This window comes from Furipterus horrens, unplaced genomic scaffold (genome assembly GCF_987537825.1).
Source record: "Furipterus horrens unplaced genomic scaffold, mFurHor1.1.pri manual_scaffold_4, whole genome shotgun sequence".
In the NCBI taxonomy this organism is placed as follows: domain Eukaryota; kingdom Metazoa; phylum Chordata; class Mammalia; order Chiroptera; family Furipteridae; genus Furipterus; species Furipterus horrens.
The window spans coordinates 96,356,559-96,382,952 of NW_028327174.1; the positions used below are offsets into that span (position 1 = coordinate 96,356,559).

Below are 26,394 nucleotides of genomic sequence, written 5' to 3' on the forward strand. Positions count from 1 at the left end.
TGTCGCAGGGGTGTATGTACGTGTCTAGAATATAATATCCATGAGAAGTGAGGGAATACTGATATATATATATATAGCTTTCCCTATTTCTTTTTAAATTGTTTTCACTTTTTTTGAATTTTATTCTTAATATCATTGGTCCAAGAAAAGCCAGTGTTTTTTCAGCAGTCTCATTAATGTCTTTGACAGCATCCTCTCTTAAGATCATATTCAGATCCTCATCTTTGTTATAAATTAAAACAAAGCACCAAACTACTATTAATATGAGCCCCCTTCCAGTCCAGTCTACCTTGCCTTATTACAACATGACTAAAACTTATAGTTTTGTTAAAAGATAAAGTGATATTGCTTAAAGAATAAAAATATACATATAAGGTAAATATTCTCAACTAAGAGAAGAGGACATTTCCTTTGTTAAAATATGCGAGGCCCTTCAAGAATAACCTATGAAATTTCAGAGAATATTAGGATGTTAAATGTAGTATTATCATACCAAGTTTTTTCTAAATTTTGTTATTATTTATAAAAATAATTATATCTGTAATTAATGAAGAGCTACCTATGCAAAACATTGTTAAAGAAAAGCAAAAATTAAAATTAAAAATAGCCCTTAATTAACCTATGGCCAATATAAAACAGTTGAGAAGGGAAAAGAAGAATTGTTAAATCACATAGGAGCAATTATAAAACAATAAAGTACAATTAAACATAGAGGTTGAGAAACAAAGGATAAAACAATAACAATACAGGGTAGAGTTCAACAAATGTTAAGTTTAAGCTGTAAAACTGGAAATCTACAGGAAAAAGATTTTGCATAAGTAGAAGAGCATAATTTAATTAGGAAACCAATAAACTGTATTTAAGGAACACCAACACTAGCAGATTGCCTAGAATACAGTAACTATGCTCATTGAGTATCTCACCTAAAAATGAAGTTGAAAATATAGTTGACACTTGAACAGCACAGGTTTAAACTGCAAAGGTCCACTTACATGTGGATTTTTAAAAATAAATATATTGGATAATTTTTGGATATCTGCAACAATTTGAAAAAACTTGCAGATGAACTGCATATCCCAAAAAAGTTAAGTATATCATGAATGCACAGATAGACAATTTATCATGTATCAGGTGATGTAAAGTTACAATTCCGATATAGTACTGTAAATGTATTTTATATTCCTTTTTATTTTCATACTAATATTTTCTATTCTTTAGCTTACTTTATTGTAAGAATACAGGTAACATAAGAAATACGTCAATCAACTCTTTATGTTATTGGTAAGGCTTCCAGAGAACAGTAGGCTATTAGTAGCTAAATAATTTGGAGAGTCAGAGTTATATGGGGATCTTCAACCGTGAGGGCGGTGTCACTTCCCTAACCCCCACATCGCTCAAGGATCAACTGTACTTAAAGGGTTTGGAAGATGGGAAACTCCAAAGGCCAGGCTAAGATGTCCTTGACATGTATTGATGCAACTGAAATCAATAAGCATTTTTATAGAGAACTATGTACAAAGTTATGACACGGTTCCCAAACCCAAGTACATGGGGAAAACAACACACAATATCATTAATAAATAATATTAAGATAAAATGAGTCCTAAAATCAAAGCAGAAATAAACTCCAATGGAAATTTACAACAGCGGGTGTGATTACTCCCAAATATGAGGATTTAGGCGGGCTTCACAAAGGAGAGAATGTTTGATCTGAACCTTAAAAGATGAGTAGGCTCTCAATGAGAGATTTTCTTATCCCCAAATCAGCATTAGTGAAATCAGCTTTGATTATGTTTCCATATACAAGTAATGTTTACTTGGGAGTCTTGTGGCTAGGATTTATCTGAATCTAGTTTTTCATACAACAAATATCCTCTCAATTGCACTGTAATGCACCTTTTGACATATTCACACAAAACAAGGTTATAACGAGTATATCTAATGTTCACAGAAAGGGGAAAAACACGTTTCCTATCTGTCTCTATATCCTCACAAACTCAAAACTGAATTAAACGATACGAAGCTAAATTTTTATTTTGTTTTTTAATTACACAGTTTACATTCAATATTATTTTGCATTAGTTTCAGGTGCACAGCATAGTGGTTAGACAAACACGTACTTTACAAAGTATTCCCCCCAATATTTCCAGTACCCACCTGGCACCATACAGTTATTACAATATTATTGACTGTATTCCCTGTGCTGTACTTTACATCCCCATAACTATTTTTTAACTACAAATATGTATATACTTCATGATTCTTTCACCTTTTTCATCCAATAGCCCAAGTGCCCACCATTCTGGCAACCATTAGTCTGTTCTCTGAATTTATAAGCCTGTTTCAATTTTGTTTGTTTATATTGTTCTTTAGATTCCACATGTAGGCGAAGTCATATGGTATTTATCTTTCTCTTTCACTTAGCATAATACCCTCTAGGTCCAAACATATTGTCACAAATGGTAAGATTTCATTCATAAAATCTTGAGTTAGAAAAACAAAGTTTGACAAATCTAAATGCAGTTTAGAAAAGGCACTATAGTAGTAAAAAATATATAACAATTACCAATACGTGCCTCATTATTTTTATTGTTCATGTCTATGAGTGAATAGCAACCTGAATTATAAATAGTTTAAATGTGAGTATGCATGGGCCATGATAGAAACACTTTTAAAAACCATGGTATAATCAAGTCTTAAAACAGTCACATATATACCTAATAAGACATTGTAAGATCCAAAGATCTTGTGAGAGAGCCTTTTGTTGAGCACATTCCTACTTTCTTCAACCACAACAAGGTTGTCCAGGCTCACTGTATTTTCCCAGCCCCAACCCTGAAATCAACCACTTTTCTAAGAGATCTTGGTCATTTTAGTGGAGAAAAGTGTATAAAAATGAAAATCACATTCCCCCTTCTTCCCACTCTTTTCCCAGCCACTCCCACAGATAAATGGTCTTTTTAGCTTCTGGTCTATTCTTCCTGTTTTCTTTCCAAAATAAAATTATTAGTATCTGTTTGTGTGGCATGCTATAGTTTTTTTTGTGCTTTCCCCACGAACTTGACAAACTGTCCTGGAAATCACTCTATATCAGTTCATTAGAGATATTCCTCCTTTAAATAAAAAAAAAAACTGCCAGTGACTGGGTGATGAGGTGACTGGGGGATGAGGGGGGAAGCATAGGGAGATAGGTAGTGATAGGTGAAGACTTGATGTATAGATGACGTGTTTTAGGACAGTGCACCTGAAACCTGTATAATTTTCTTAACTAGTGTCACCTCCATATTTTCAATAAAAAAGGAAGAAAAGAGGATCATCAATCACTAAAGCCTAGAATGCACTGTCATTTGGCCTGGAAACAGTGTTTGCCCTAGCTGCTCTGGTGGACATGACTGAAAGACGATGACCACAGTGTGTCCAGAAACTGCAGTGTGGTCTACAAAGGTAGGACAAGCACAAAAAGTAAGGCCAGAATTTCTAGGGCTCAGCTGATGGCAAACTGAATTTCTTTTTTTCAAAGCTGGTGGTAAAGTCGTATATGGATGCTCAATACATGTGAGCTAAAAGAAGAGATGCTTGCAATAATGGAAGCAGACAGTTCAAGAGCAACTAGTTTTGCTCTTTTTGAACTAAGGCCATACCACAAATGAGCTGCAAATAAAACTTGGTGAATCATGCCTGCAGCTCTATGGACTTTGCTTGAATTTTCAAAATCACAACAAAACATACAATGCTTTTTAGAGAAGTTCACTTTTGTGGGGAAAATCTTGAAGCAGATCATACAGTGAATTATTTTTCATTATTAAGATAGCGAAAAAAAAAAAGAAAGAAAGAAATATTACTGCACAAACACAAGACACTAAACCTACACGTCAGGATACTTTGGTTTCAATTTATTCATTAGTAAAGTGTAAATGGACAAAAAAATTTTTTTAAAAAGAAAATTTTTTAAAAAGCTGCCAGTCTTCAATGTGCAGATATACCATAGTGGATTCAAGCACCCTCCTCCCTATGGGCAATTAAGTTGTCTCCAATAACTTGCAATTACAAACAATATTGCAAAAATCCTTGTGAATATGTCAGATACATCTAGACGTTGAACAGCTGGGTCAATAACTGCATATGTATATAATAATTATAACCCACATAAAAATCACTTTTGAGACTTCAATAATTTTTAAGAGTGTAAAGGGGCTTCCAGAACTGAAAAGGTTGAGCCTAGTTAATACATATCATAGTAATAATGTCTAAAACGCAAAGGTACAAACAGGATATAATTGAGTGGCAATGTGATATCTTAAGAAAGGGCATTCATAATTAAACCCAGGATAAACAAAAGCAGTGTTTAGAGTGTGTGGGAGCACCAGACTCCTTCCATCTGGGGGTATCATTTTCATTTTATATGTAAGGAATTTGTTTAATCTTTCAGAATACTTTGAATGTGTTGAGCCAAGAACAAAGAGCAACATAATTTATTTCCAAACTCGCTTTCTGCCAAAAAGGAGTATTTTTAGTTCCATCTAAAGTATTCAAAAACTGGAAAATTGGAAGGAAACAGTTATCTTTACAGAGCACTTTCAAAATAAAATATGGAATTTTGAATTAAAAATAAACCACACAGTATAGCAAAGACAATAAAAGCATAAATGCTAAGTGCAACTATCATGAATAAATATCACATGATACAGTCCTCAACTTTTTGGCACCAGGGACCAGTTTTGTGGAAGACAATTCTTCCATAGACCTGGGTGGGAGGAATGGTTTAGAGATGACTCAAGGGCATTGCATTCAAGCTCACCTCCTGCTGTGCGGCCTGGTTCCTAACAGGCCCCGACAAATAGTGGTCCATGGCCTGGAGGTTGGGGACCCCTGTCACATGTGATGTTGAACAAAAGAAGTCACAGAAGAATAAATACAATGACTCCATTTATATAGAATAAAAATATGCAAAACTAACCTATATTTTTTATATATACACAGGTCATAAAGAAAAGCAAAGAACAATAAAAGTCACAATAATGATTTCCTCAGAAGAAATTGAGGAAGTAATGTTTGGAAAGGAATATATTTGTATGATTTCTGGGATGCCACTAATGTCCTTGAGAGTATCACTTTATATATATTATTTACATTGTGTGTGTTACATAATGTTTATTTTTATTTTTAATTGAATTTCTTGAGGTGACATTGGTTAATAAAATTGTATAGGTTTTAGGCATACAATTCTATAATACATCAACTGTACATTGTATTGTGTGGTCACTACCTCAAGTTATGTACTTTTTAAAATGCATTTTATTTTTCATAATAAAAAAAGTAAATAAAAAACTGGCACTACTACTTTGTGGCAAACTGTAACTCCTACCAGAGTGAAGCCAGGAATGAACTTAATACCATAACTGGCAGTCACTGAATAACAGAAAGTAAAAATGAACCTGCAAATTTAAACCAAGTTTTAATCTTGACAAACACACTATATGTTTGTTAACATAATAAGCAGAATTAACCTCTGGTGGCATCTGATAAAGATTAAATATTCATTACTCATCAAAGTTCAAAACATTAAGTGTAAATTATTTCATTTTAACATAAGAATGTATTTTAGTCCTACAATTATTATGACATAGTGGAAACATTAAAAAACTAAAATAATTCTTTCCTTTTACTTCTCTTATTTCATGAAAACGTCAATAGATGGACCCAAATGTATATTCAGAAATGTAAAACACAAACAAAAAAATCAAAACTAAGAACTTTTTAAAATACAAATCCTCAATCAACTGGTTTTCTACTCTTCTATTCTCTCATGAATTCTACTAGTAGCCATTTCTCCAAGAATTGCTAGCATCTTTAGTGGAGAATCATATTTAGAGATCACAATCAGAATGCTAGGGATACTCACTACCTACCACTGGGTTGTCATTTGCAAGAAGCCATTTAAGAAATAAGTAGCAAAGCTAGGTAGTTAGTAAAAGAACTGAGATCAGACCCAAAGTATCCTATTTATAGTCCAGTGCTGTTTTCATAGTGAATGAATTAAATCATGTGTCTTGCATATGGCCATCAGCTATCATTTTTCATTACTTTAATCTTTAATAGCTATCACATACTGAATCACCTTGGAAAAGTCATTCATCCATTCTAAATTAGTTTTCTCAATATGTAATATAAATAAATAATGATTACTTATCTCCTGGATTATAGAAGGAGGAAAAAAGGTATTGCATATGAAAGCACTTTGTTGTTATCATACCAACTGACAGAAGAATAAAAGGGCACCTTTTGGTTTATAAAGACAGACTGGTAACTGAAAACATTAAATGGGGGGGCATGACAAATGAAACAGGGGGCAAACGGGGGGCAAACATAAAGAAGGGCTTATCTTATAAAATAAATATTTTCTACAATTAAAATAACAATTTGATCCTAGTTCAAGAAGGGAGGTTGAATTGAAACCCTAGAAACAGACTAATTATTAAACAATTTCATAAACTATAAAGAAGACAATTCAAACTTCTCAGTAATGAAACAATTCCCTATAGTGTAGTGCAGTTGTTAGCAATGAAGAAGAGCTGACTGTCACCACACAAAATATCTTAAAATATTTTAAATGAAAAAGTAAAATATTTACTTTAAATTAAAAGTAAAAGTAGCCCTGAACTGAGCGCTGGCCTGCGAACCAAAGGGTTGCCCAGTTTGATTCCCAGTCATAGCACACACCTGAGTTGCAGGCCTGGTCCCCCGTTGGGGGACTGAGAGAAGCAATCACACATTGATGTTTCTCTTTCGCTCTTTTTCCCTCCCTCCCCCTCTCTTTAAAATAACAAAATCTTTAAAAAACAAAAAAGTAAAAGTAGAGAAAAAGCCTAGAACAATTTTAAAATATTTATAGGTAAATATTTATATGTTCTCAAAAAGGGCGAAACTGAGAAAAAAAAAAAAAAACATGAAAAGAGAAGCCACCACGAGAGAGATTTGAATTACTTTAACAAACAAATGAAAATTTAAGATGTGAAAAATAATCAGAGAAATATAAGTTAAAAGATATTAAAATATTTTGCACACATACACAAAAAAGAAAGAAAGAGAAAGAAGAGAAAATTGACAGTGCCAATTATTTTTTTGGCAAGGGCAAGGGAAATTGGTATGCTGCTTTTTTTCAAAAGTCAATGCATTTGAGGGAATTTATACTGTTTCTATAAGGAATATGTATTTTATAATAGTAAAAGTCATATAAAATTAAAACAGGTATTAAGTCAGATTTTCATGTCTGAAATGAATAAGTTGAAAGTCTAAAAATGGCTTCTATATACTAGATAGTTCCTCCAAATCTCTCCAGGAAATTATGCAGTTGTGACACAAATACTCTACCGTATTCAATTAGAAGGTAAAAGGAGAAGGAAAAAGATCTTGGCAGTAGCTTAGTGGTCTCAGAAGAAGTTTCAGAGGTCTCAAGCAAGTTTATGACATTCTTCTCTTAAAACTTAAATCTTCATTCTGACAGGCTAAATAGAGATCCAGGATATCTCTTAATCATGACAAAGACGCTTTGAAGTGGTATATATTTATGTTAAGTAATTCAATTTCTCTGAGTCGATTGCCTCTTCTGTAAAAAGTGCATAAAACTGCAGCCATGCTGGACCGCTGTGAAAGTAAGAAACGGTCAATGCCCAGGGCCTCGTTTCAAGGACTGGGCACATAATTGGCACTGATGTGGTCTCTACTACTATTGTTATTGAACCGGGTTTAACTCAATCTGTAAATAATTAGGTTCATACATCAATCATCACTCCATGAAGTAAAAATGTAGTTTATATGTCTGTGAAATATGTTCTCTAAACTGAATTTTTAAAAAGGAAGGAAATAAAGAAGGAGGGAAATATGGGAGCGGAAGATGGGGAAAAGGGGGAAAAAAGAATAGAAAAAAGAAGGAAGTTAAAATACAGACACAAATCAAGACCAGCAATGCACTTTAATAAAAACGGGAAATAGTTACACCGACCACTCTAAGGCTCAACAGTATCCATGGACATTTAACTTACCAATTTAAGTGTGATCAACTTGAAGATGAACTTTCTCCTATGCTGAGGTGTCCTCATAAAGCTGTGGAATAAAACTTGCCTTTTCTGTTTAAAGCCATGCCTTTATTACTAAACAGCTGGTCTGAGAGGAAGGCAGTAAGCAGGGTTAAAAAGAGAAAAAAGAGGAGGATAAAGATGAAGAGAAAAACAACATGCAATTCTGGATCAAGTCTCTTCACTCAATCCTTGCAGATTCTCCCATGTTCTCACCTGGAGTTGTGCAGAGCTGTCATTGAGACTGTCCTCCCTTCGCCGAGCCTCCTCCAGCATCTGTGCACTCTTCTTCTTTTCCACCTGTTCCTTGTGCTTCAGATTTGCTACCTTCTTATTCTGGTCTTTCACTTGCCTGTTGATGAGGGGGGAGAAAAATCAAGCTATTCATATATATGCATAGAAAAAATGTTTACAGTTTTATACCACTGCCACAAAGGAACAGTTGAAAACCAACAAAGAGGTCCTGCTACAAAATGCCCCAACCCTTTCAAGAGCTCTCCTACCAACAGCCGCAAATTGTTAACAACAGTGTTTCCAGAACAGCATTTCAGCATGTACTTTATGAAACAATGAAATTCTACTAGAAGAGGAGAGCTGAAATGGCATGAAAAAGAACCCAAGTCAGAGATTTATGTTGGCAATACGGCAACAGTCTCCTGACATCAACACTATGACACAGTAAAATGGCTGATTAAGAAAGGTTTTGTGATACAACTCTTATTTTACTATTAAGACTCTCATTTTCACAAGGCTATATGCAATGCATATATAAACAAAAATAATGCTATAAAGATCTGGAAACTTAGCTTAAGCATCAGAACACTGTACCTACTTTCTGAAGCTCCCTATCCTATATCACTGACTCCACACTAAGATAAAAATAAACTATATCCTAAAAATTTTGTGTTTATCATCTCCTTGCTTTTATTATAGTTTCGTTACACATGGATCCTTCATTTATTTTGCATGTTTTTGAAATTTATATATAAAGTTTATTAATAAACTATTTTTCTTTTCAATGTATGTTTTGAGACTCATACTGGTTAATGAGTGTAATATAGCTTTTTTATCTACTCCATTTTCAATGCAGTATAAAATGATACACATTAATTGTCTTAACACATTCTTAAGCTGATAAACAATTGAATTGATCAGTTTTTTTTTTATTACAAGCAATGCTGCAAGGTACATTCTGATATTACCTATGCAAGAGCTTCTCCAAGGTATAGGCCTACAAACTGAGTTGCAAAGTCATGTTGAAGGTATACCTTCAAGTTTAGTAATTATTTTCTGAGAAGTCGTATTAATTTATACTTACACTCATAGTACAAAATAGTACCTGTTATACTTCTACATATTCACTAACAGTTGGTACTATCATCAGACTTTCTAAATTTTATCAATCTGGTAGATATAAATAAAAAATATGTTATACAGTTTTAAAATGCATGCTCCTGGCTACTGAGGCTGAACATCTTTTCACACAGTATTTGACTATTCCTGTTTCCACTTCTATGAAATTGCTATTAAGTGTTTTGCCCATTTTTCAATTAGGGTATCTTTTTCTTAATGACTTGTAAGTATCATAATCCTTGATCTATGTTATAAAAACATTTTCTTCCAATCTATGAATTATTTCTTTGATTGCTTTATGGCATGTTTTCATTTATAAAATTAAAAATTTTTAATTCTTTCAAGTGTACCAATCTTCTGCATTATGATTTAAAATTTTGTGACTTTTTAATAAAATCTTGCCCATCCCAAGTTCATAAAGATCGTGCCTGAAAATTCTGTAAGTTAGCTTTTCACACTGAAGTCATTAATCCACTTGAAACTTATGTTGTGTGTGGCATGAGGTAGAGATATAATTTCACTTTGGGGGCATGGTCTGAGGTAAGAATAAAATTTCATTTTTACAATGGTAACTAACTGTCCAGCATTACTTATATGCATTGCTACTTCTGTCATATATAAAGTATCTATATATATGTGTGTGTGTGTGTATGCCTATCATGTGGCTGTCTACTCTGGTATCTTTTTTTTATTTCTGCACCAGATTCATACTACCTTAATTACTATACCTTTATAAGAAGTCTCAATTTCTAGTAAGGCAAGACTGCCTACCTTATTCTTTTTCAGGACTGTCTTTACTATTCTTGCCCCTTAATGCTTCTTCTATAAATTTCAGAGTAAGCTTGTCAAGTTCCACTAAATCAACCAACCAACCATAGTAACCAAAACCCAAAAGCAGCCTTTTGAGATTTTGATTGAAATTGTAGCAAATCTATCAATTTGGGAAAAATTAACACTTTCATGCTCTTGGCTCTTTCAATTCATTAACACCACATATTTCTCCAGTTATTTAGTTCTCCTTAAAAGGCTTTTAATAAAGTGTTAAGATTTACTCAATAAAAGACTGGCATTTATTTTATTCATAGGTATCTTATATGTTTTGTTGTCATTTTGAATTCCAGACATCATGTCACTATACGGTTCATTATATAAAGTAAGCATTCTTTAAAAAGTCCTTCTCAACAAAGTAAAGAGTAACAAAATTAACAACATGTAATTCCTTGTTATCATCTAATACCCAGTCCATATTCAAATTTCCCCAGTTGTCTCAAAAAAAATTTTTAACACTTGCTCGTTTGAATCAAAATCCAAAAGATTTGAAACACAATCCATAGCACTGTTTGTTAAATCCAATGTCTCTATTAATCTAGAGAAAAGTCTCTCACCTCTGCCCCTGCCCTCTTTTTTAAATGCCACTGACTTGTTAAAGAACATGAGTTCTGTAAAATGACTCACGTTTTGGATGGTCTGTTTGTTTCTTCATGGTGTCATTTGTTCCATGTACTTTTTCTTTTTTAGATACTGATCACTGCCTCTGAACACATTCAGTTACAACATTTTAGGTCAAAATACTAAATAAATGATATTGTATAACTTCATATTGTCTCATTCTTCAGCAGTGAATAGTCAGAACGAAGGTAGTGATGGCCTGGTCTCTTCTGTGTGTTACGTTCACCCTTTCATCAGCTTTTGATCTAATGGTTCCATGCACTAATAAACTTTCCCTGAAAACATTATTCCAATGATATTTTTAATTATATGGCAGAAAAACATGCAGCCGATTTCTGTATATAGGTTTCATATCTGGCAAACTGGCAGATGCTCCTCGTAATTCTAATTTTTCTGTGAATTCTTCTAGGTCTTCTATGTAGACAGCTGCATTATAGCTAACGATTATTTTTAAAAATCTTTATACTTTCTATTTTTCTTGTCTTATTGAACTTGCTAGAAATTCCAGAATCATGATGAAAACAAGTAGTGACAATGGGTATCTTTGTCTTTCTTCTGATTCTAGAAAATGGTTTTTACATTTCAACATTGACTATGATATTGCTGTAGTTTTTCTTTGAAACTTTTTTATCTATTCCTTGTCTGCAAGAGTTGCTGTTATTTTAGTTGTAAATGAGTGATGAATTGACAAGGTTTTTGAGATTTTCTAACGTTAAACCAATTTTATCATGAGATAAACCTATTGTGTATTTTGCACAATAATTACCTCTATAAATTTCTTTACTTCTTTCCAGATCAACCATAGATTTATAAAATTAATGAAAAATCTGGCATTTTTATTGTTTTGTGTAATGGACGTTACTCAGAAAATATGATTAGTAATATTGTCAAAAACAAAACTGTAAAATACTCTATATAAAGTTTTAAAAACACATATTTTCTTTTGCGTAATTTGGTATGATTCTATCGATGGGCAAAAAAAAAAAAAAGGTTAAAAAAAAAAATTTCTAGGTACTTCCGGCCAAGATGGAGGCCTAGACTGACAAGCTCCATCTCCCTCCACAAGTAAGAAGGAATACAACTACCACAAAACCAGAAATAACCACAAGTTCCAGAAAATAAAGCTACATGGAAGTCCTACGTATGAAGTTATAAACAGGTGGTGCTCGTCCGGATGGGTAGGAGGGGTGAAGCCAGGGCAGAGAGATCAAGCTGTGCTGGCGGCAGCAGCTGCAGCAACAGCAATGGGACTGCGGTGAGCACAGACACCCGTATTTAAGGGGTGGTGAGAAGAGACTAGGGAGCACCCCTGGCTGCAGACCAAACCTGTCAGCTCGTGATTCCAATGCCGGGGAAGGCACACCCATTGCCTCCGACAGTGAGGGCTGGAGGGTGTGGGGACGGAGGAGGAGGCTCCCGGTCTCTTAGCGGAGAGTGAATGGCAGGAATCCATCTTGGACCCCTGCCCCCACACAAAACGCCACAGTGTGGTGAGAAGGGTCACCTGGTAGTGACGAGGGCATGGGGCTCTGCCTCCTATAGTGTAGGAGGTGTGACAGCCCCACCCAGGAAGCAAAAAACTGTCAGGGTGGCAGGGACCATGATAGAGATCCCAGTCACACAGCTGACCAGACAGCAAATACATGATCTGTCGGACCAGCAGATAGATAATCTTTCTGAGGCTCAGTCCAGAGCTATAGTTCTAAGAAACCTTACAAACTTAACAGCAGATCTTAAGACAGGGAACGAATGAAGGCTAGTCTTGCTGAAATGAACAAAAACACATACGAAACAGGCGTGAGGGAAAGAAAACCAGGGATCAAATCAACAAATCGGAACGTAGGGAAGGAACAAGCAGTCAACCAGTGCAGGAAGAGGAAACAAAAAGTGAGGAAAATGAGGAGAAGCTCAGAAACCTCTGGGACAACTATAAGAAAGAGAACAACTGAATCATAGGGTTGCCAGAAGGTGAAGAAGAACTAGAAATTTAAAAATAGTGTGAAAAAATAATGAAGCAGAGCTTCCCTAACTTGGGGAAGGAAATGGAATTATAGGTCTAGGAAGCAGAGAGTTCCAAAAAAACTGGACCCAGGGAGGACCACACCAAGACACATTATAATCAAAATGTCAAATATTAAAGATAAAGAGAGAATATTAAAAGCAGCAAGAGAGAAGAAAAGAATTATGTACGAAGGGGTCCCAATTAGACTCTCAGCTGACTTCTCAAAGGAGACTCTGCAGGCAAGAAGGGAATGGAAAGAAATATTCGAAGTCATGAAAAGCAAAAACCTACAGCCGTGATTACTCTATCCAGCGAAGCTGTCATTCAGAATAGAAGGGCAGAGAAAGTGCTTCCAGGACAAAGTAAAACTGAAGGAGTTCATCAGATCCAAACCACTGTAATACGAGATGTTAAAGGGACTTTTTAGGAGGAGGATCAAAACTATGAACATTAAAATGAAAACTGTATCAAGACTTCATACGTAGGACTTCCATGTAGCTTTATTTTCTGGAACTTGTGGTTATTTCTGGTTTTGCGGTAGTTGTATTCCTTCTTACTTGTGGAGGGAGATGGAGCTTGTCAGTCTAGGCCTCCATCTTGGCCAGAAGTCCTATTTCTTGGTTTTTAATTTTTAATTTTCTATTCATATGTTCAATTTCCTTTCTTTAACTTTGTTTTATGGCTATCAGTTCTATATTTTGCTCCACAGACATAATAAAATATGAAAATTAAATGATTTTATCTAAGAAGTATAGAAAATTGTGAGAGGATTAAAACAATTCCTTTCTACTGGCCTTCTTCCCCACCTTCCTGCATTGTTCTTGCTTCACTAATAGCCTTTTCAATACTGATTCTCAGGGTAATGTCACAAAAAACAATATTGCCAAAGCATGTTTTAAAAAATGGAGATGTTTCTTGAATTCATATGCAGGAATAAATATTCTGTGACATTAGAATCTATGAAACATGGAATTTCCTTCTCTTCACATAAATAGGTCAATTTGTAATTGGATTTAAATCTGAGTTTACAAGAAAACCCACACATTTTAGTAAATCTATACCTTAAAGTGCTACCAGAAAAGATTTAATAACTTAGTATAGTTTTTTTAACTCTGTCAGACTGCTGTTGTACCTGAATTAATTATTCTGAATTAAATTCAAAGGAACTTACATCTTATGTTATTCCTTAAGTAGGAAAAGAGAAGAAATGAAAGAGATTCATACTTTAAATCAGATTCTCAGTTTATGAGTTCCAAACCATTATAATAAGCAGTGTAATAATAACTAGATTTAACTCTCACCACAAAGATATGAATAAATTTAAGTGTAAGAAGAGAGAAAATCAAAGATGTAAAAGGAAACAGTTTACTTTCTACTGGCCTCTGCCACAAGAAGTTTTATAAAATGTGGTCCACCATCTTGCTATTCAAAGTGTCATTCATGAACTCGCTCCATCAGACTCACTGGGAGTTTGTTAAAAATAAAGAGTTCTTAGGCTCACTCCAGACCTACTAAATCTGAATCTGCATTTGACCAGCATCTCCAGGTGATAGATTATAAATGCACACTAAAGTTTAAGAAGCACTAGTCTACTCACAGGCTATGTATGCATGGCAGGCCCTGACCCTATTTACTTTGTTGTTGTTCCCTCTGCTTCTGTTTCTTAATATCCAAACTCGAATTTAGGTAAATCTGTTAGGTCATAACTACAACTGACGCCCCCCAACCCCCGCAAACTCACCGATCACTTTAAATGTATCTTATGACATGTTAATTTGTTACCCATATTACAGTGATCTACGTTCATGTCTTCGTACACCTATAAAAATGACTTCCTAGAATTTAAGGTTTATGTTTAATATATATTCATTAATTCACAATTCCTAGCATAGTTCCTTATGGTATATAGATATTCATTAAGAATCTGTTGAACAAATGCATAAAAAGGAAACAATAAGTAAATAAATAAGAAAAAACAAAAAAATATAAAATAAAAGGAAACTAAGTCTATCCCCTCTACCGACAAATTTATCAAAATATGTCTCTGAAGGAAAACACATTTTGTTTAATATCCCAAAACCATGCAAGCACTGAAAAATGAATGTCTTCCTTATCTCTCAAACACCTAAGGAAATTGTTCATCGGGAAAGAAATTACTCTTCCTTCTTCAAAACTTATTCTCGGTCTATCTAGAAACTATCAATATTTTCGTCAGAGACTACACTTCTACTGGCTATTTTGCTTTGTCAGAAAGAGATATACTTAACACTATTATAACCGTATCTTAAAAATCTCCCACACAAATTTAAGAAAAAAATAGAGTGCTACTATAGTCAAATCTAAAGAAAAAACAGTAAAAATAAAATGACTCAAGTATTTTAATTGGAGAACAGAAGTTTAAGCTAGACAGCTAAACCACATTAATTAAGAAGCAAAATTACATTGCTGAAGTATATGCTATACTCATATATAATCATCTATATATTAAAATGTTATATATAAAGAGAATAATACATTGTGCACACACACACACACAGTGTCTCCCTCTCCTTCTACCATCCCAAGAGTAACTCCATTTATATTCAGTTAATATAAAAATTAAGATATAAAATTTTCATCCTACTACCTAAATACCTAACTGGACTACATAAATACCTAACTGGACTTAAAAATAAGAATTTCATATTATACCTGCAAAAAAAGTATTTAAGAAACTAAAAATAAAATAATAATAAATAGCTTTACATATTATGTCTAATTAAAATATTTTTGGATTACTTCAAAACTGCTTTAAAAAATATTTTATTTTTATAGAACTGTATCCCTAACAATCTAAAGAAAATAAGCCATAATAAAAAAGAAAACATAATTATTAATGTAGAATGTAAAATCACTAACAATGTAGGGTTTTATATAAGATACAGAGAGATCTGATTAAGATCACTGAGGAGAAGTAGGAGGGGCCATAGGAGGAGTTTGCCGAGGCAAAGGAAGGCAGTCTAGGGTGGGATTGGTGAGAAGCTGAATGCCTCCAGAGCCAATGGAAATAAAAAGAGGGCTGGCTCTCTGGCTCAGGAGCTTTGCTGGCTCCTGGGCTGGCTCTCTCTCAGGCTTGGGCTCAGGCTTGGGCTCTCTGGCTCCTGGACTGGCTGGCTCTTGCTATCAGGCTCACTCTCAGTCTCTTCTTCCTCGAATATGCCTCGATGATCATGCTTCAGCTGCCTGCATTTCCCACCTGACAGTATTTTGTATGGAAAGGAACTCTGGGCACAGCCTAGGATCGGGCTGGCCTGGCAGAGGGTGGCAGGTTTAATGTTTAGGTGTTCTAGCGGGAATAGGCTCTGAGGCAGAAGCCTGTCATTCTTCCGGAATTGTGTAGCTTTTGTGTATTATGTTGTTTTAGTTTATAAACTAATCTATAGAAACTAACAAGGGAAAAGATAGGAGGACCCAGGTGTTAAAGAGGTTAGCCTTAATTGATAGGCTTAAGTAATTAAAGCTGTGAGCTGAGAGGCTTAAGTGACTGCTTTTGAATAAAGACTCCTTTCCTTTACTACCAAACCTTTGCCTCCGGAATTTTGCCTAGAGGGTGGCAGTGGGCAGCAGGACCCCAACTTGCTGTTCAGTAACATAAGCATTTTTAACTTCTCCAAAAAATATTTTAAATTATCAGTTCAACATATTTTAATTAGCAAGGGAGTAGCATGATAATTAGTCCTATCTTACATTTAATTTCATTTATTTCCATGTTCGTTCTCACTACCACACACTGATCTCCTCTAGGGCAAGGACTTTATTTAGTATATCTCCATAGATTTTAACAAAGCCTGTCTCATAGCAGTTACTCAGTTTATTGAACTGGAGTGTTTTAACAGGAAGCTCTTTTTTTTTTATGTTAGTCCTCAGATAACTCTATTACCATCAATTCAACAAATATTTCATGAAAGCCCGTATGTGCTAGATAGTATATTAGGGGATAATATACTATTATATTATTAGTATATTAATACTAATAATAAAAGACAAAAGACAAAAATCTCAATCCTTACTGAGATAATAGTCTGCAGGGAATATACAGAACAACAGTAAAATATACAGAATGTCAGTTGGTGGTAAGTTCAATGCAAAACAATAAAAGAAGGAAGGAGATAGGAGAAAGTGTGAAGATGGAGGGTAAGAATGGTTTTAAATGAACTGCCCCTGAAAAGCCATGCTGTGAGGGTAACATTTAAGCAAATGTGAAGAAAGTGAGGAAGCCACAGCTGCGCATGTATTGAGGGAAGAGAGTTCCACAGAGGAAACAGGAAAAGCCAAGCTCCTGGGGTAAGAGTGTGATTGACCAATGGGAGTGAAGTGGACAGAGAAACAGCGGACTAGTAATGAGGTTAAACAGGTAATGAAGGGCCAGACCCTTCAGCAAGAGTTGGCAAACACTTTTTTGTAAAGGGTGAGATAGTAAATATTTTTACACTTTGTGAACCATATATACAATTTGTATCACATATTTTTCTTTGTTCTTCCCAACCATTTTAAAATGTAAAAACCATTCTTAACTTGCAGGCTATATAAAAATAAAGTACAGGTGAGCTGTAGTTTGCTAACCCCTTCTGTAAAGCTTTTTTAAAAAGGTTGCTGAAGTCTTTTGTTTTAGGAAGCAATTGAATGGTATCACAAAGTACAAAGGAATAGCCCATAAAAGTTAATAAAAATAAGTAACCTAATAAAAATTCAAGTTATTCCTGGCTACTGTGGCTCAGTGGATTGAGCGTCGGCCTGCGAGCTAAGTGTCACTGGTTCGATCTTCCAGTCAGGGTACATCAGAGAAGGAAAACTCTGACTCCAAAAAACCTCCGCTGCCTTGCGGCATACCTCTTCAGGGGAAAGGCTAAGGGAGTAAACCCCGACAGAAAATCCGGAGCCGGAGTCCCTAAGGCGGTTTGACGTTGTAGTCAACACCGGCAACTCCTGCGGCGCACCTGAAGCCAAGCTGTATCGACTCCGTCTTTCCCTTGGACCCTTCAGCTGCGAAGAGAGGGGGGGTCTGCTGCATGGGCAACAGCAGACCCTCCATGTTACCCTGCCCAGGCTCTGTAGCTTCAGCGTCATCGTCGATTCAACACGGGAGGAGACAGATACTACCGTGTCGCTCCCGAGTCGGACTGCACAGCCATTCTCGGCGGTGCAGATAGACTCTTAAGAAGCTACACCATCATCTCTCGAGACGGACGGCTGCCGACGACGACGACGACGAATTATAAAGGAAATATTTTCTAGACTTCTTGTTCATAAATCTATCATACTTACTTAAAAATATACAAATATTAAATCTAGAAGTTAAAAATTAAGTATAAGAAAAACTAAAATCACAATGAAAATCAAATTACCAACTTTAATTTAACACGCAGTTAAATTACTGCTCACCATGTACTCATAGTGCTTACTAATATGGCCCAAGTTCATTTAAGTCATAAGAAGATTAATTTGTCCAAAAAACTTTTCTTTACCAAATTGCCAAAACTAAGTTTGTTTCACACAGTGTACTATAACATCATTTGAACTTTGCTTGAAATAAAAGCAACATTATATATTGAGTCCACGATGTTCTTTCTCATTGGCCCATAACAAGTCAGCAGTGACACCTGAGGACACCAAGATCATAACCATAAAAATGGATGATGCAACTACATATGCCATTTAGTTGTAAGGTATTAATCAAATGATCCAAAATATGTACATAAAGAATGGTTTTGATTGTATTTGGGTTGGCCAAAAAGTCTGTTTAGTATTTTCCATAAAATAAAAGACAGATTTTCCATTTTCACCAGTAACTTTATTGATTTGGATATTTGGAGTATGTAGAATGTTGACTGATCTCATTTAATGTCTCGATTTGATCGCTATCAACTCCAACTGGTCTACCCAACTGTGGAGCATCATCCAGCAGAAATCTCCAGCAAGAAACTATGCAAACGTCTTTTGATACATCAATCACAGTCACAGCACCTTCTCCATACACTGCACAAATCTTTTTTCTTTTGCGTTTCAGTTTCTTGAAATAATAAAGCATAATATGCCAAAAATGTTGCTTATTTTCTTCCATCTTCAATATTAAAGTGGCTACACAAAAATTCACCAATTTTGTACTTTTTTTTTTTAATGCACACTCATATGACAGCTGTCACAATACAGTCTAAAGAAATTGTTTCTAATGACGTTAAAGACAAACTAAATGCTTCTAGAGCCATCTTATGGAAAAAAATAAACATTTTGGCCAACTCAATAACTGAAATGAAAATACAAAATCGTAACATCTACATGGTAAACTTGTAAGTCTCAAAACATGTTCATGATAGCCCAGGGATGTGAAGACCATCAATGAAAATATAAGGATGGAGAGGTTAAAACCAAAGATTTTAAGGATTAGAGAACCCTGGATTAAATACTGATTTACCATTCATTACCTATGTACTCATCAGCCTCTTTAAAAATCAGAGAAATTTGTTAACAAAAGGCGTGGCTACACTGTGCTTGCATGGCAAATTACAAAAACACTAGGCAACACCACTGCTTGAAAGAATAAAGAAATACACTCAAACAATAAGGCTGTTTTAAGAAAGTCAAAGGAATGATAAATGGAAACAAAAAAATGCAATTAACAACAGATCATTCTCCTAGATTATAAACTCTTGCCCATAAGTCAAACTCCTTTTAAATAGGTCCCACAGGGTCAGAATCCTGAACACTTTGGCTAAAAAATAAGAAAATAACTAAGCTTTCAAAATAAGGATTTGTGAATGGTATTTTGTGAAGTTTTAGTGACTAGCATCAATCAATAATAAAAACGTATTTCTAAATTGTACAGAGAAATAGCTGTTTGACCAAGTCACAGTTTAGGAATCACTGTAGAATTCTTTCTTCAAACTAGATGAAGGAAGACTATAAAAACACGAATGTATTTGAGTAAGGCATAAAGTATTTAACTTATATTACATAACAATATAGGGATTCTGGTCTTAATGCTGTCACCAGCAAGTACCCCACAGATTCCAAACAGTTGTTTTGAAGGCAAGTCTGCAAAAGTCACTGCTAAATAAAACACAGTTAATAATAATATTAAGCTCAATTTGTTTAGATCTAAGAGTTAAAGAGAGTGAAAAAGATGACATTTATAGGCCTCACTTCTTAAATATCTTGCCTTTAGCCAAATTTGCTGCCTTACAGTAAAAAGTAAAGATGAATTCTGAACCAAATCACATCTTCTCATCTGTATGTGAAATTATTTTGTTGTATTCATTTTCTGGGGCTAATGACACGGAACAAGAACTTAAGAGATGTTGGACATGTTTAAGGATAGAGTGTGAATCTTCAGCCATTATCACTTTAAATAAATCTATATGCTTTGTACTAAATGAAAAGGGGAACAGAAGAGGGCAGGGAAGGACAAGGAAGCAAAAGAGGAAACAAATTTATCCAAAATAGAAAAGCTTAGTGGAGGCACTAAAATACAAACACTACAGTTAAGTATCACTATTAACACAAAACAGGTGGTTAAAACAAACATTGAAGGGTTAAGTATCTGCACAAGGTCATACAATGAAATCAAATCACACATTCAATCCATCTCAAACCATAAATTATACTCTCTTGATGACCTACTAAATTGGACTCAGCAAAACCATAATTAAAATGGCAAAATGCATTACATTAAATCCCAACCTGGAATGAAGAGAGGCTCTTTTATATATTACAGCCAAAATTATCTTTGCCACTGGAAAAACACCTGTTTTATTTTTGTTCCTTGGAAAATAAACTTATATGGAAATAAGTATAGTTTAATGGCACTTACCGCTACAGTAAAAACTACTAAAGTGAACCAGCTAACAATATTATAATTAATATAATTGTAACTCAGAGAATTATGTATACATTAGTGATTTCCATGGAGAAATTCTCCTTGAGCCTTTCTGGAAGAATATTGGAAGTTTTGTTTAGAGGCACTTAGATCAAAACCTTCCATGCCACATTACACCAGATGAATTTAATTTATATTTTTAGTGCATTTCACCAAAAAGCAGCATAATGTGCATTCTTTTCAAGTGCACATGGAACCAGCATTATTTACAATAACCAAGATATGGAAGAAACCTAAGTGCCCATCAATAGATGATTGAATAGAGAAAATGTAGCACTTATATACAATGGAATATTACTCAGCTATAAAAAAGAATGAAATCTTGCCATTTGCAACAACATGGAAGAACCTAAAGTGAAATAAGTCAGATGGAGAAAGACAAATACCATATGATTTCACTTACATGTGGACTCTGAAGAATAAAATAAAACAAAAACAGATTCACAGATATGGAGAACAAACTGATGGTTGCCAATGGGATGGGTGTTTTGGGACTGAACAAAAAAGGTGAGGGGATTAAGAAGTACAAATCGGCAGTTACAAGACAGTCATGAGGATGTAAAATACAGCACAGGGATACAGTCAATAACAACTATGCATAGTGCCAGGTGGGTACCACATTTATTGGGGGAATCACTTCATAAATTATATAAATGTCTAACCATTATGCTGTACACCTGAAACTAATATATTGATAAAATAACAAATGCCAACTGTAACAGAGAAAAAAAACCTGTCATGCAAAGATAAAATATGGGGAAAAGTGAGTAAAAATGAGTAAAAATGTGAGTCCACTCGAAGCTTAAGTTAGAGATAAAGGTTCCCAAACACAAGGCAAAAGCCTTCATGATATTTTTCTACTAAAGCTGAATGGTTTTCACATTTTGAATTACTTAATTCCAAATAATCTCAGTCTTGAAATTACTTAAGTAGTAACCCATACTGTTTTACTGTAATATGTAGAGAAAATATTTAGAGTAGAATATGGAAAAATTACTTTTAAAATACAGTATTTGGGCTTGCTATTTTTACTGAAAATACTAAGATTTCTTCTGTAATAAATATAGTTTATTTGAAATAGGAGTTCCATAGAAATTTAAACAAAACAAAATAAAATTAAGTCATTGGTGGTAACAAGGCAGGTGACCGATAATGTAAATGGAAGGAATTTTTTAAAGGACATAAGAAATATCAAGAGTTAAGAAACATGTAAAAGAAAAAGAGCAAAACAGACTTAAAAATGTCAATGAGATAGTAAGAGATGTAGCAGAAAACAATGTCATATAAACTACAGAATAACAGTTTCTAGCAGGAGTGGAGATAGTCAGTAATATCTAATATCCCAGAAAGGTCAGTTTGACCAAGACAAACAAGGTCAATAAACTTGGCACCTAGTACATCACTGAAGCAATTTTAGCTCAAGAGAGAGAGAAGAATCCAAATTACATCAGTTTGGAAAATAAATGGGAAGGGTGAAAGTGGAAGCAGCGAGAATAAATCCTTCTTTCAAAAACTGTGCAGTAAATAGAAAAAAAGTAAAAGGTAAAAAAGTAAGATACTGTAGTGAATTGAAACAAAAACAAAGATTCTGGGAAGGACTATTTACATTTCTTTTTAAGGACTGGGGAAAGTAGGATATGTTTTACGTTTGGGAGAGTTAGTGGAAAGGAACAGATATAAAAAGATAAGGAGAAGAAGGATTTAATTTATGGAGTAAGTTTTTGAAAATTAGTAAGAGGGTAGGGATAAAGAGAACAGGAAGATAGAGCCTTGGCAAAGAACTGGAACATTAGTTCCACTGAAACAAAAGGAAGGTAAAGATGAGTGAAGATAGAAATTTCAAGACTGCTGATACCCTATAGGTCTATTTACTCGGTACAGCAAAAGAGGTCATGCTGAAGAGAAAAGGAAAAAAGACAGTGTAGATCTGACTGAAGAATCTCCTCCACGAATTAGATTAGTATAAGTAATTATGCACGGGGGCTTTATTTATTTACTAAGATACTTACACCCACACAAATTGCTTATTTTTAAGAGACTCTTTCAGAAATACTGTTTAGGTCTGCAATTTAAATATTGAGAATAACGGAGAGTAGAAATGGGAAGGAGATCCTTGTTTCAAAAAGGCCTCAACTTCATCTTTCTATCTGTAACATAAATTTTAGCACTTAAGAAGATAAGTGGAGTCTTAAAATATCAATACAGAAGAAATATGTATTCTTTTTTCATTTTCTACACATACACAACTTTGCACTGGGATTCTACTCTGCACTTTCTATTAACATTGGAACAAATCAAAAAAATCAATACAGTGTTTCAAAGAACCTGAAATGTTTGACATCATGCTAAGATATCCTGGATCAAATAGGACCCATGAAAAAGGCAGAAAGAATTGATCATAATAGATCCATTTATTTATTGCTTACCTTGTGCCAGACACTGTTCTAAGTGATCTTTGTATTAACTCATTCCATGTTTACAACCCTTTAGATTATTGTGCCAATTTAACAGATAAGAAATCTACTTAAGAAAATTCAAGCAGTCTGGGGTTTCAATAACACATACTCTAATTCCTAGGCTACTGTGCATTATGACATAAAGAGCCCTGTGGTTGAAATGAGAAGATGTGGCTTCAAATCCAAGTACCATCACTTACTAGTTGGTTGATCCTACAGAAATCATGTTCCCTAATCATAGTTCCTCATCAGAATAATCTGTCCTGTGTAACTCATATACAGCAGTAAATCAAAGAGGCGGGTGTTCTTATAAATAGTAAATATACATGATGTTATTATTATTAGAAAAGAGCTGCTACATAAAATGCATACGGTATTTACAATGTCATTTTATGAACCCTATCAGAAATTCTCACACCTCAATTTACAGTGCTATGACTCATATGCAAAATGAATAATTTTTAAAATGAGGGTTTCCAATTATTTTCTGCCAGCTTCTCTTACTAATTTACTTACTAATGAAGATGTCAAGCTTCTACCACAGTGCCTCTGACACATATAAATCGCAGTAGTGGAGGTTGTTTTTGTTACCACTAGTTCTACCATCAGTAGAACCACAAAACAAACTCAGAACTTAAAAGATGTGTGTGTAGATTTGTGCATGTGAAATAATTAGAAAGTTCTTATATAAATCCATACTGTGGCAACTTTCCCTCCATCATACATGCTGCACTTCATCCTGCTCTTATGATATTATCCAGAATGTCTCTGATGAAATGGTAATTAATTTAAAACAATATTTTTTTTCTTCTTATTCCCCTGGTGGCTTCTTTCATTTTCATTTCTCAGTCAAAACCTGGTCGGTCTGATTCTCGCTTTCTGACCACTCATACTGTCTCTTGAGGCAAAGAACTTTGAGTCCACTCTTTTCATAAATCAAATCTAAAGCTCTTGACATTTTTGCACTCATAACTAGATTTCTACATATCGCTTTCCTGGAATAAGTTCCATCATTTCAGATCAAGATAATGTTAGCATACAGTGCTGTACCACGTCTTAGTTTCAGTACAATCATACTGACCTTGAGGTGAGACTGAAGGAAACAGCAAATCCAGGAAGAAAATGTGAAAGAGAAAGTTAGAAAGAATTAATAAGGACAATATCCAAAAATAATATTATTCACAGACAAAGACAAAACATAAAGCACTGCATTAGAGAGGGTGAAGGAGTCACGGATTACTTAAAATTAGTAATTTCAGATTTTTAACTCTCAACAAATGTATTTTTACAGCCACTGTACCTTAATGTGAATTTCTAAAAAAAATTTTTAATCTAAAATTTACCAATTCCTGGGACAGGGAAAAAAACGACTTCTTAAACACAAAGGAAAAGAAGAGAAGGTTAGTGCTCCCCATTTCCACTGAAGTAGCTAACTATGATTTCACAACTTTGGTCAGTCTATTTGTATACACATACACCTTATAACTGACTACTCCTTTACCCACACTGCTCCACTTCTTGGATCCAAGTTATCCATGAACAAAAGCATAAAAACACTGACAACTTTGGTTATTCTGTAGAATTACAGTACTCTAATTTATTTGGAAGAGTTTGATATAATTTTCTCAAATGTGAAAACTAAAAATATTTTTTCCCAATTATGTACAAACAGTATTTCTCCTTTCAAATCTACCAAAACCTACCTCAAATAAGGCCATCGAAAAAAAATAAGGAAGAAAAATGTAAGTCTATGTAAACATCAATTCATTTCCAATACTGCTCAGTAGTAAAAGAACAAAGTAGCCCTGGCTACTATGGTTCAGTGGACTGAGCGCCAGCTGTGAACCAAAGGGTCGCTGGTTTGCTTCCCAGCCAGGCCAAACGCCTGGGTTGCAGGCCAGGTCCCCAGTTGGGGGTGCACAAGAGGCAACCACACATTGATGTTTCTCTCCCTCTCTTTCTCCCTCCCTTCACTTCTCTCTAAAAATAAGTAAAATCTTAAAAAAAAGAAAAAAACAAAGAAGAAGAAGAAAGTAGCCATGTTTACTATTCTTACACAGCATGAAATCTCTGTGGTTCATTATTGCTTTTTATAACGACAGGCAGTTTACCTTTTTAAAAATTAACCAATCTCACTGAAATTAGTATTATGCTCCAAAAACTTAGATTTTTAATGGCCAGTGCCATCCAGACTGTCTTCAAGATCTAAATTTTACCTTAAGTGTATTTCATGAACATAAGCACCATTTCAATCTGTACGTTAATTTTTTGTAATGTTTCAATACTTAAAATGAGTTTTTACAAGTCGAGAGAATAATGAAACAAGATTTATCATCCCCATTATTTATGATGAAAAGATGAAAAACAAATTTAAAAATTAACTTCCTCACAGTCACACTGAGTAAGTGAGATCCAGGATAAGAATGTAGGTCTACTGACATACCACCTGGGCATACTTCATATGTTCTGTGATAGATATCCAAGCCTCTTTGGCATATATAAAATAGTGTAGAATACACGTTCAGTCAAAATGAAGCCAATCTCTAAACGATTCTTCCGAATGACGTTTTTATTTTTACTGGTTATCAAAGAAAAACTGAAGTCACAGATTGAGTATTATTTTCTAGAGCTTGATGACCTATAAATCCTATCAACCGTGGTGTTTTTAGAGACCCATATTTAAAGGGAGAGTAACCAAGGGGGAAAAAAAGGGACTAAAAAGAACTTCGAGGCTTTCAAAGATTAAAGGCTTACAAGAAAGTATGTCCTTTCTTCTCATTTGTTAATCCCTCTGCTAAATTTTAAAGCACACCAAAATGAAACCTATATCCATTAAAACCCCAGTTTTTATATTCCCATAAATTGGGAAACACAATAAATCCACATTTTCTAATAATTATTTAGGTTATAAATAATAGATTCTATTATTTTTTAAATCAATGAAAATTCCTAACTTTGATACATCAGGGCAATTCTTGATACCTAAATTATATGAAAATCAGAAGACGATTGCCATTCTCCACATATAAAAATTTCTAAATGATAATCTGAATCTAATCTAAATGACCCTCAGAGTAAACTGAGGGTTTCTGTTGCAAATAGAATTACCGTAATTTTTCAGTATTATGAAGCAAAACACAACGTGGC

General features: G+C 34.4%; 1 protein-coding gene across 3 annotated transcripts in view; it reads right to left on the reverse strand.

Annotated features, from left to right (window-relative positions):
* Positions 1-26,394, reverse strand: part of ERC1 (ELKS/RAB6-interacting/CAST family member 1) — a 520,356-nt gene that overhangs the window by 286,868 nt on the left and 207,094 nt on the right. For all 3 annotated transcript variants that reach the window (XM_090273801.1, XM_090273803.1, XM_090273802.1), the window contains one exon: positions 8,292-8,427. In XM_090273801.1, the coding sequence (XP_090129927.1) occupies positions 8,292-8,427 (136 nt within the window). The remainder of the gene's footprint in view (positions 1-8,291; positions 8,428-26,394) is intronic.